The following is a 12,918-nucleotide window of genomic DNA, read 5'->3' as shown; positions in this document are numbered from 1 at the left end:
TGCGCTGCATGCAGCATGGGCATTAACAGTCAGACGCGGGACAGGGCGGAACACAGCCTGCCCCGTCCGAGGAAGAGCTGAAAGACAGTTATATAAAAATTAAGGTGGGCTTTCAGACTGGCTAACACAACAACAATCCGTGAGTAGATGGTATTGTCTGGTTTTATTTTTGTTTATCCATTTCATTGGGAGCAAGGACAAAAATGTAAAATCTATACCTTGCTTATCAAAATTGCTGAAGAAAAGTGCTCTGCCTTTTTTCAGGTTTTTAAAAATTTTATAAAGACCTTTTTCCCAACTTATTTTTTGGGAAAGGTGTAATTTTCAGATTCTGACTCAGATGGCAGGGTTTTGTTTTGTTTTGGATTATTTTTCAGAGGGCATTTGTTTGAAACGTTTGCCCTTTCTTCCCCCAAATATCCTTTCAAACAAAAAGAACCGAAAGAGACATCTAAAAACGCCTGTCAAATTATTGCTTTTCTTTCTCTAAGCTAGGCAGGCGAGGCTACCGGAAAGAAGAGATTTGGTAAGTAAATTACAGTTTTGTGATTGCTCCCGCTACTGGGACTGCTTGTCCATGAGTGCCATCCGGCGAGACGTGAGTCTCTCACTCTCTCTGGTAGCGTTCACTCAACCTACAATGCTGAAGAAGAAAGCCACACTGAAGACACGAGGAAAACAAGTCAATCCAGTCTAGAGAACAACATTCAGGGAAACAGAGTACCAACACCTTCTTAGAACATGGAAATAAAATATAACTCCATCAGAGCTACCTCGCCAAGGAGCATGTTGAAAGTCCAAAATAGCACCATTCATCAGTGTCTCAGGTCCTGTGGCAGCATCTCGGTCACTTACCACAAGGAAACAATGAGTTTCAAACTACTTCTATACATCAAAAGAGTACATGGATAAAATATAGATATACAGACAATCGATGAACATAAACTACTAGGCTTATTACATCTAAATGGAAAAAAAAAATGGGGACTCTCAGCCTCTGCGAGAAGCCGTCGGAGCTGTGTGAGTGAAAAGGCAGGAGTGGACCGGTTGTATGAGAGCAGAGGGAGTTTGAGTTGTGGAAGACACCGTTGTTGAGAACCAGGCCTGAAGGCCCACCTGTAAGGGTTGTAAACGTGGATTCACAGTGTGAAATTCTGAGCGGTTTCACTGGAGTCAGAATGATTAAAAACTGGTTTGATGATACCTATTTGTCCACTGTAAATTCTCTAAAGCAAGGCTCAGAGTCCCATAGTTTCTTCTTATACTTGATGATTTACACAGAAAAAAATCCCATATATGATACCATGACCTCATCAATACCCATACACCATATGTAATACAAATGGAGGTGTGACAATTAAAAAGAGTGGAGGTAACCGATGCCTGGGGAGTGGAGTTCACTGCTGCCAGGTGGAGTCAGGGAGACGGCCTCAATCTGCTCATCCTTCTTGCGGTTCACTTCCTTTGGGACAGGAAGTCTTCCCTGAAAACCAGGTGGGGACACACACACACACACACACACACACAAACACACACACAAAGACACGTAGTCATGTTTCTGAAACCATTTGAAATTTTTTCTTCTCCCTCCTGCCTTTTATCCTTGAACTCCAGATGTTTTGCAAACAGAGTTTACATATTAAACACAGTTCACCTGAATGTAAATATTAGGTCTGTGGGGGCATGAAGTAATTAAACACTGGCTGCCTTGGCTTCAGTAGAATCAAGTGCTTCTGTAATGGCTGTGCCCAGCCATGTGGGAGGCAGCATTCCCCAGAGTCAGGTTTCTGAGGACAGTTTCTAGTATGAAACAGGGCCCAACATGAGGCTGGGTAAGAGGTGCTTGTTTCTCTTCAAAGCATTCAGGGACTGTGAAGGAGATGGGTAATTGCCTCTTTTCCAATATATAATAAAAATATTTAAAAGGAGATGACAGCTTATACAAAGGTAACTTATGTATGGTTTTTTCTCTGGACAACTGGCCCAGTCCATGTGGGCCTGATAATCAGAACCACAAGCAGGTACCAAAGGTGGGAGTGTTTGCAGGAAAGAGGAGGACAGTGTGACACCCAGGACAGAATTTAGTGAGATCCACCTCGTTTGGTCTGGGGCTATTCTAAGTCTATCCTCACAAATGTGAGTAAGGTGTCTCTGTTTCTGTCTAGAACAATCCAACCACAGTGTGACTGATCCTCCATCAGGCACCCATGGGGAGCAACTCTCCATCATAACCAGAGAGCAAAAGGACAGGACAGGAAGCCCATTTGCTCAAGGGATGATAGGTCTTAACTTTTAACTTTACCACAAATACCCTGTATATCCCAATCAGATATGAAAATAGTGATTTGACAATAGTCTTATCTTTTAGCCAAATCATTAATTGCTGGAGTTTTCTCAGACACATTATCCAATATGGTTTTAAAAGATTTTTTTTTTCCTTTCTGCTCAGATCACATGTTCCAATTAGACATTTACAATCTATTTTGGCTGGGTATGAATACTTGAATTAAAATAATAATCTTGCTTTGAGATCTGTGAATTATCACATCTGAATCTCTTTTTAAGAATTCAGAAGTCAGGAACTTTCAAACAACTTGAAACTGAGTAAATGTTTTCAGCAGCCACAGGATGTACTAAATGTAACAGATAATTCAGGTTTAGTAAGTCTTATTTCCTATAAATATATTTTTTAAATGTTAAACACCTGGTATGCCTAAATTTTGGGTTTAAAAATCTCAGACTTTGAGAACATACATTTTCAGGATATATAGAACATCCACTCAGTATGTACTTTCATGTTCTAGTCTTAGATTGTGATTTATAAGTTGTTTTGGTATCACTAAATAGCAATAGGACCAAATCAGGAAACTGAGTAATTCATCACTCACACACACTTAAGGACTAGACAAACCTTCAGAATCATTATATTGGGCAGTCTTTTTCAGTTGTGCAAAAAATTTTACTCTTGAAATTTTGACATATAATCCCAAGATATAGGAAAAAAATCCACTGTGATCCTGGTGATTTTAAACTGTTTTTCTCCTCTCCCTCAACCCGTTAGCCTAGTTCAAGATGTGACAAACTTGGGTTTTGGACGAATAAAGAATTTATTGGCTGCTAATTATCACAGGCCAGGAAGGAAAATCAAAACTTCGTAAGTGTGATTTCACTCAGCTACACTCTGTCCGTGGCTGCTCTTAAAGCGGCTTACTTCAGTTCCTACATGACTAACTAGCCAGTCTCTGTATAAGTCTCCATCTTACTAACCCCATTACCTTCATGGAAAAGACAAAACAAAACCAAATGAAGACTGGGTGGGATTCTGGGTAATTTGGGGAGAGGTATTTCTAGGGAAAAAAAATGGGAAGGATATTATTTCAGATGTGAATTTACCATTTTTATTACTTTTTCTATTTTGAGACCACCCCCCCCCCCCAATGTTCATGTCTTCATTTATTATTCATGTTCTGAATACCTACTGTGGCTTGAATACTCAGATTTTAAAGCTACAGAGATTAAAACAGAGGCAAAAATAGTCCCTGTCCATCCTGCCCTTTATTTTCTATATGGGAGATGCCCAGGTTAACTGGACAATGGCAAGGCAACAGTGGTAAGCCATGCAGACAGGCATGCTGCTAAAGTGCCCTGAGGGGCCAAACCTGACCAGCCAGAAAGAGCTTTGCACATCTTCCCTTTGGAGGCTGGAATTTACTAGATTTCAGTCCTTACTTCCTGTCCCTCTTTTTTTTTAAAAAAAAAGAATAAAATCTGCTCCCTCACTGAAAGAACTGTAGGCTTCTATAGTAAGGGGAGAGGGTTTTCAAAGAGGGGATACAATGTAGTCTTAGTTCTTCAGAAGTCAGGCCTTATAAGAATTCAGGCAAAAATAATCCTATCTTCCTCCATCATCCAGCTCCTCATGGCTCCCAGACAACTGAGGATCAATCTAGAAGGCTGGAGCAGCAGCAACAGATGTGTCCGGTGGTTCCCCAGACTGGTTCTCCCAGATGCTTCTATAATTAAGCTACCTCAGGTTGGACGGCCCTCTCTGCTGAGAACTGTTCGAGTCTGAATCCCCCAGTTTCTCAATAATGTACCTCGGACAACATAAGATTATTTTTCTCGATTATGCAAAGATGTGCTTTTCCACAAGGAAACTGCTGGGAAGGACAAATATATTATGCTTAAAGGATTATTCACATATGGAGAGAGAAAAGAAATTAACAGAAGACCTGAATCTCAGGGTCCATTGTGCCAACCTTGTGAAGCATGACTCAGTGGAGGCACGGCCTAGGTCCTGGGTTGGCCTTCTAAGAAAAAGGGAGGGGCTGTTGACCTCACTGAAGAACTTGCCTAGTCTTGCCACTCTGGTTGATGTCACCAGTATCAAAGCAAGGACTTCTGGATGGCTGAATGGGGCAGAAATAATGAAAATACTATACTCTTCCTTTCCTCTCCATTATCATGTCTTACCCTCAGCTGCTCAGTTGAGTGATGCCCTGAGCTCCCAGTAAAGAATGCCTAGAGTTATACTACTGCTGCTGGGGCGGGGGCGGGGGCGGGGGAGCTGCTAGAGTGCTGGCGTGGAGGTGTGGGAGTGTGTGGTGGTCAAGTGTGGTGGGCGGTGGTGCTGGGGTGATGGGGGTGTGCTTCCCACCACCAGCTCGCTTCCACCCCAGCTCTACAAGATGGCACAAGTGTAGCTCAGGCAGGTCCAGAATCCTTTTGTTCACCTACTTTCCTAACACTGGTTTCAACCTGAACCTACAGAAATTCTCTGGAAGATTTAAAGTGATTTAGAATTGTTTTCTCTTAGTGCTAACTACCAGTTGACACAATCTCTCCAAATGCTGCCTGTCAGTAAAAGATAGGGAATGCTGAAACCATTTAGTGTAAGTAAGAGTTTCTCAAACATTAAAATGTCAATAAGAGCTGGGAAAGCCTCACCATGTGTCAATTACACTTATGAAACTTCTGAATGGAGATTTTATTTTCGTGCGCATTTTCTTTCTTTCTTGCAAAATCAACAGGTCAGTGGTAAAAAGTACAGTCCTCTTCCTTAAGGTCAAATTGATATTTACCTTAACGGGCAAGTCCAAAGGTATCTATCCTAAAAACTGCTAAGTGTTCCTGTTGTTAGAAATGGTGCTAAAATCCAAAATGTAAATCTGACATATTTTCTTAATGCAGAGAATTATGACACCTAAGATGTCAGAACAAAGAAAAGATGTTTGTAGAAAATACTTTTAGGCTTAAAAATTAGAAGAAAGAAAAATAATAGTTCATGCTCTGTTTTGTTTCTTGGGTGATTTCATCAGACATTTAGGCACTATTACCAGACAAAAGTGTCATCATTTTGTACTTTTAAGATATCGTTTAGTTTAATCATACTTGAATGGAAGAAAGTAAAAACCTGTAAAATGTGCATTTGATAAATTGATTCTGTGATTCTTAAATGAAAATCTGCTTTGAACTTGTCAAAAAAAGATAATGTGAACCTTAAGAATCATAGGAATTTAGGATATACATACATGTATCTGTAGTACATATGTACTATATATTATTTGTAAGATCATAACAGTATCACGTTAATAGATTCTTATTGTAGACTAAATGGATATTAAAAAAGAAATAACTGATTTTTTAAGTTGGCTTTAAACTGAAAAACATTTTTAACAAAATGGTAGCTAGGGCTCTTACCTTAGGAAGCCTTCCCTCCATTTCCTTATTTGGAAATGGTTCTTGACTGACCCAGACAGAGAGCTCTGGGTAATAAACCTACAGAGACATAAAAGCACACATATTCAGATTAAAAACAGCATTCACTCTGAAACCACGTGGGATCAACTTCATGAGCTCAATCCTCAGTGTCACTTCTTTCCTGATTACAGCTTAGAGCAGTGGGAAAGCCCTTCACCTCTTTCAGACAGTTAGTGTGCATCCAGATGTACAGCACTCAGGGGAGTTCTGGCTCAGGGTCTTCTAAGACTAAGTCCAACAGAGCAAAGATGTCAGTGTTACCTTCAGCACTCTAAGTGGCAGCCTCCTGACGTGACAGGCTGAGCAAACTAAGGCACTGGGGAGGCCTAACTTTAAAAAGCAACCTATGGTAAGTATACTTACAAACCTCCATGTTTATAAGATAAACATGCCACACACCCGTACAACTCTGTGAGGGGTTATCCCAATAATCAATTAAAAGGCTCAACATTAAAGCATCAAAGCATAAGGAGAGGAACAAGCAGCCTGCATTCTCCCCAGGTCCACATGGCAACTGGCGATGCTCTGCCCCATGTCTGAATGTACCCCAGTGTCAGAGAGAAGCAGGGAGATGGGCGGCATTGCCATGAACTATCAGAGAATGCCAGCTGATGAATCTGGGGGTGGGGCCATGCGGGACAAGGGGGAGAGCCCAGAGTGGAACTGAGTAATTCTTCGTTAGGTGTATACAAAGGGTTACTGGCATAAGAAAGTTGCAGACCAGCTGTTCTCCATCTCCAGGAAAGACAAGAGTAGGGGGTTAGGAATTAAATTACAACATGGATTTAGGTCAGCTATAAGGAAGGACTTGGCATAAGAATTGCTAAATTACTGAAAGAATTTAGAGAGGAAAACTGTGAAATCTCCTTTAAGAAATTTAGAAACAGAATCTAACAACCATCTGCCAGAGTTAATTCACATTTGATACAGCCTTGCTTGAAGGGAGGGAAGGAAATTAGATAAGATTCCCTCCAGATCTGATTCACTAAATGCTCTAAATAAGTCTCACATTCAACAAATAATATGAAGAATCACATCTCATTAATAGGTTAACAAACAGGCTTGACAACATTTTTGCTTTTCGAAGCCGCAGATGTGGGAGCCTAGTCATGGGGCAACTGCAATGTATTCACTGTCCTCCTGGTCAGTCCACTTGGTCAGGGGGCCTGAGCTAGGAAATGTGGATGGTTGTGTGGATTCTTCAGGATAGTCGAACAGCAACTATCTTTGCTTTACCCCAGTAACATTACAGCACATCCCAGGGTAGCAAGCAGCTCTGCATACACTACCCTAATTACATCCTGATAATAAACTTAAGTCTTACCATTTCAGAGATAAGAAAACAAACTCAGTAAGGTCACCAACTTGTCCAAAACCATACAGTGAGAACAGGATAGGACTTGAATTGAAACCAGATTTCCAGAGTCAACTTCCCACTATCCTGATGCCCTCAAATCAGCCCAGAATGCAAATTGCCTACCACCTCTCTCAAAATTACACCAGTCCACAGACACCACTCACATTTCTATGTTACATATTTGAGAGCTCATTCTGTAAGAACGGAAGTCTGACTTCAGACTGGGTTTGCTTTCTGGGCCATGTAGTTTCCCCAACCTGAACCTCCTTCAGCTTTCTCCTCCAAATTCCACCATCTGCCTTGTTTGGGACAAACAAGTCACCCCTAACATACCTTTTAACTGGGAATGGGTGAAGAAAAAGAAATTGACATCTAAAATATACAGCTTTTTTTAAGGCTTAAAATAAAGTTAAAGCATACTAAATCCCACTCTGTGCTTGATTTAAGGAGATTCCCAACTGGGATCAACTATAGATTCACTTAATATAGATAGATATAAAATTCACTTAATATAAATTTCTACATTACTACTTTTTTTTTTACATTACTACTTTTAAAAGCAGTACAAATTTTAAATATATATATTAGCAAAAAATAAAGCTCTATTGTAAATAAATGATAAAAATACATGTAAAAACTTAGGCGCATGGACACAATGAAAAGAAACATCAAGTAAATGTTTTATCTTTGTTCTTGAGCTTTTCTGTGATAGTCTATTTTAACAAAATGTCACTGCTTTAGCATTTAACTTCCAGGTTCAAAGCATCACTACAAAAGCCCCCCGAGTCCAATCTGCAGAAAAATAGCTAGCCTCAGAAATCATTATACTTATTATTGTTACAATTTGTTTTTCCAAGAACTTTTTTTTCTTTTTCTTTTCCATTTTTTTTCCTTAAGAAAAACTGATTTTTTTTTTTTTTTTTTTTTTTTTTGCCAAAGAACTCAGGAACATGGGTATCTGATAGCAAAACCCACAACTAAAGAAACTTCTTACCCTATCCCAATTTGTTCTTTTGAAACATAATAATTTAGCCACAGATTGACCAAGGGCACTTCTAATTAGGCACTTTTTAGTGTCTGAATCAAGTAGTCATGGTATACTTTAGGAAAAATAAATGTCCTTCTGGCCGTGTCGGATAGTCTTCCAGTCTCCTTCAGAATCAGAATTTGAAGCCAAAAATGGCAGGGATAGAGGCATCTGTTACATCCTTAAATCCTGCTTGGTTGGTCTCTAAGAACTCAGCATATCCCTGGATATAGCATCTGAAGGGGATGTTTAAACTTTTTTTTGGATTTGGAAAAAGTTGGTAGATTATTGGAAATATATACTACCTCCATTACAGCTTTGTTCTTTCTTTTACCTGTGGTGTTTTGAGACTCTAAAGTGAAGGACTTAAGAGAAAAAAATCTGTGACAAACATTACCCTTGCTCTCAGATACCTCAGAATACCCTTGTCTAAGCATGCATTTGCCACAAGTTTTCGGGGCACTTGCAGTGTGCTGGACACTGCTAGGTTCTAGGGATTACGAGAAATACAGCCCCTGCCTTCTCGGAGCACAACAGATCATTTTATAAAAGTGTGTTCTATGGGCTAAATTGTACATTCCCCACATATAAAATTCATGTGTCAGAATCTTAATCCCCAGTTAGATTGTGCAGATATTTGGAGATAGGGTCTTTAAAGAGGTTATTAAGTTAAAATGAGGTCATGAGTGGAGACCCTAATGCAGTACAACTGGTGTCTTTATAAGGAGGAAAGGACACACATAGAGGAAAGGCCACATGAGGACACAGGGAGAAGATGACCATCTACAAGCCAAGGAAAGAGCCTCAGAGGAAACCAACCCTGCTGACACCTTGACTTCAGAGTACCAGACTCCAGAATTGTGGGAAAACAAAGTTCTGTTGTTTAAAAGCCACCTAATCAGTGGTACTTTGTTGTGACAGCCCTGGCAAATTAATTATGTGCTTTAAATGAAATTTTTTAAAAAAGGAATGTATAGTTTATGTCAAATATAATAGCTGTTGGAAAATGTATCAACAGACTAAAAAAAGAAAAAAAAAACATTCAGCAAGCCATCCAGCAGTGCTGTCAAGAGAAGAAATGGGGGGTGGCAGTGAGCCGATCTGGGAGGGCATGTGATGGCTAGCAGATGCAAGCCAAGGAAGACAGTGGGTTGAGGGTCAGGGTGTCATGAGCTCCATGTGGGAAAGCCCCCTACGGCCAGGAGGTCATGCTGCAGCTCTCGGTGGCCATCCAAGCAGCAGCACAAATGCAGCCCCACAGCTGCTCTACCCCATCTTTTGGCTCAGTTCAGAATATCAGGAGCTGCCAGTGGCCCCAGGATTGGGTACTGATCAAACATGAGTCAGAAAACAGAGAAGCTGATCTGTCTTCCTGAAGTCCACCTGTTCTTGCTTGGACCCTAAACTTGTTCATTCATTTTGGTACAAGTCAACCGATGGCTACGTGATAACACATGGCATAAACTTATTCTAGTTCATTCCATTTTCTGGATTCAAGACCAGGTTCCCTATGAAGACCAACTTAATTAACTGTTTCTTTTTTAAACTTCATTGAGTTCTCTGTTGGTTTGGTGACGTGCATCTCAGCTATGCAAGCGTTCCAGATAGTACGAATGGCGCTACCTCAAAACTACTGCTCTGTTACACAAGCAAACCAAAGTATGGCTTAATCCTCACAACAGAAGATTGTGTCCTGTTAATAAGAAGATACATATTCTGTTAAAACTCTCTTCCATATAGACAATAATTGTTTGCTCTTGCTCAGGTAAAATCCTCAGAACCCCCTGGAATACTGTTCTTCTTGAAGTTAGGAATCACAGAAACAAGCTACATTCTCAACAATGAAGAACACATGAATGTTTGAGAAAACACACTGGGAAGGAAACGGTGTTTTAAATTGAAGAACATGCAAAGGTTTTGCTTGAATTCTGGGAAAGGTTAAGGGTTTATGCTTGTCACTGAATATATTAGTTAATGCATCTTTTTTTACAGTGCTGCATTATCTCGCTGACAGCTAAGTTTAAAAACAACAGAACTGACAAAATGAACCACACTGGCTTAAGCACGCTAATAATGATAGATATGTATTCAGATATCCAGGAGCAACTCTTAGGTAAAACCAATTTTCTGCTTTTATTAAATATATTTAAACCCACTATATATTTCAATACAGTTTTATGGTGAAAATGTGCTCTTTCTTACTGTTTCTCTTCCATGGATGTAAAGTTTGGGTATTTAAGTTTCAATGGTCTATCCCATAAGTTGAGAAATGAAATGCTCATGGTTTCACCTTTGTGAATCTCCGTTCTTTCTTTCTTTCCTTGGCTTTATTCTCTGGATAATACATTATGGGGAAAAAAACTTCATTTTTTTAAGTCCATAAGGTAATAAGCTTGCCAGTAATTACCACTTGATAGCCAAATTAGAAAAATAAAATGGGGAAATCAGAGGCCACTCCTGCTAGTCCTAAAACCGTGCAAACTGGATTATCACTTAACTTCTTTTTGAAACCTCTCCTAAGCTTTTCATTTAGAAACTTGCAGAGTGTTTCCCAGCAGTATGGTCCACACACTGAATCTAACAAATTGACGTGTCTTCTGTCACTTTGATGCTGCATGTAAAATTCTAATTGTACCTGTTTATAACCTGTTCCTACCTGTATTTTTCTCTGGAAAGCAGAGTAATTGTCAGTTGATGCCCAAGTTGGCAAACACTCTGGTTTGGGAAATAAATGAATTTGTATTTTTTCTTTGTTCATTTACTGTCTTTCTCAATCACCTTTGTTGATCTCCTTTGTTAAAGGAGAACAATCCCCAAAATCAGGGCCGTGGCTTTCTTCAGAGTCCAAACACATATGTATACGCTGCTACTTAACTGGGTAACATGCCTTCTTAGAAACCTGCCATGAAGATGCTGCATGGCTTGGTTGTTAGTGACCATAATTAATATTATTTTCTATCCTTGGTGGAGTTCTGTGTGCTTGAGGAATACACACACATGGCCCTTTTATGACTTAACAAGGACAGGTGTCCGCCCCTGCAATTAGGAAAACAGAGCAGGGTAGCAGGTGTCCAGCCTGCATAATTAATTCTTCTAACAGCAAAGGAGCATATTTCATAATCTCTCTGCCAATTAAACAGTGTGTGTGTGTGCATGTGTACATGTTCTATTCCACCTGATTGGCCGGGAGGTCATGGAAGCTGGTACTGTATTACAAGAGGATTTATATGCATATACATGTACTTCATTTCTGCAAATACCCTTTGAAGTGGTGCTATGAAGAATCTCCCTCTAAAGCGACTCTGCTCCCAGGTATGCTGGCCATGTGAGAGGGCAGAATGTAAACTGAAACCATAAATGAGTTACAAGGATCATTTTCTCTGAACAGCATTACATCAAAGATTAGATGGTGCCAAAAGATGATGCACTGAGCTCTCTCTCTAGAGACCTAGTCTTAGCAATCTGCCTAACCCTGCGAGTGCTGTCTGGAGCTGGAGCACATCGCTGAGGAAATGCACTGCCCCTAGAAGACAAAAAAGATAACAGTACAGAACCCCGGGCCATTCAGATAATGTATGTAACCTCTGCCCATTCGGGAAAGCAGGGTGTCACTTGGTGCCTGAATTGGCAAACATTCTGGTTTGGGAACTAAATGAAACAAGCAGCCACCTAAATATATCCACCCCCACACACGCACGCATGCACGAGCTGGATGCTTACGGACCCCTTACGGACACCTGACCATCGCACTCAGCTGTAAATGCCCTCCCGCTGGAAAGGGGACCGTAGCCTTTTAGGGTGCTGCTCGATTACAACACTTGCTGACACACTCAGCTTTTCCAAGGCCTGACAAGTTCTTAACCCTTAGAAATGGGGGTAGGGGAGACAACTGTGGTTCAAGGAGGAAGATGATGGTATCTCACCAACTGCTTAAGCCCACTGGCATTTGCTTTGCTTTGGGTGCACGGGTCCACTATGGGCACAGAAAATGTCCATCTTTTATTGACACACAGCACAATGTGTTCCTGCCAACATTACCTGTCAGGCGGGCCAAAGATTGGCAATTCTTTATTTTGTGAGTTGGGGTGTCTGAAACAAGCTGTGTCGACTTTAATAGTAGAATCCTTTAAATTCACTCTGCTTGCAGTGAAGCCATCTTGAGAGGCCGCTGATGAAAATGTGGGAACCTGACAGCTGTGGAATTTTATTTCTAGATTTCAAGGAGGCAGAGAAAGGAAAAGGAAATCTCGCTGGCAACAAAACGAAAGTGTTTACATGTGAAATTAATCGTCAGCACAAAGAGCTTTCCCAGTCACTCTGTTCCACAGTATAATATGCTGCTGGTTTGGCTGCTGAGTCTTTAAAAATTTGATTTCTAAGAATAATAGCAAAGACTTTAGGGAGGAGCAACAAATCAAGTCAGGAGCAAGCCACAGGAGGTTAACATCATTATCCAGCCTTGCATTTTCGCCACTCTGAGACTGTTAGGTGACCTGTCAGGGCTTTGGCAGTGCCTGGTTCAAGGCAGGGTGCAGTGGCAGCTGGCGGACACGGTCGACTGCGGACACGTGCATGGTACAAACTCCTCCTCCCACCCCAGCCTCATTCCTTTCCAAAAGGAACATGCTCAGCACAAAGCAATCCACCTAAAGACTCCATAAATCCAAAAAAGGGAGTTACTGATCGAGGAATTCTCAGATTTCTGCCAAGGCACCCTCCCCTGGGCTGGAGGTCAGCCTGGTACAATAATCAGAGCCAAACTGCGGACCGGACT

At 40.8% G+C, this 12,918-nt stretch overlaps 1 protein-coding gene across 1 annotated transcript in view; it reads right to left on the bottom strand.

Annotated features, from left to right (window-relative positions):
- Positions 1 to 409: 409 nt before the first annotated feature.
- LOC123938932 (neuronal regeneration related protein) overlaps positions 410 to 12,918 on the bottom strand; it is a 28,682-nt gene continuing 16,173 nt past the window's right edge. Inside the window, exons 4-5 of the mRNA XM_046000723.1 lie at positions 5,701 to 5,778; positions 410 to 1,483 (exon numbers count right to left, since the gene is read on the bottom strand). Coding sequence (XP_045856679.1) covers positions 1,358 to 1,483; positions 5,701 to 5,778 — 204 coding nt within the window. The 3' untranslated portion in view covers positions 410 to 1,357. The remainder of the gene's footprint in view (positions 1,484 to 5,700; positions 5,779 to 12,918) is intronic.

Source organism: Meles meles, chromosome 3 (genome assembly GCF_922984935.1).
Source record: "Meles meles chromosome 3, mMelMel3.1 paternal haplotype, whole genome shotgun sequence".
In the NCBI taxonomy this organism is placed as follows: domain Eukaryota; kingdom Metazoa; phylum Chordata; class Mammalia; order Carnivora; family Mustelidae; genus Meles; species Meles meles.
This window is presented reverse-complemented; position numbering and strand designations above follow the sequence as displayed.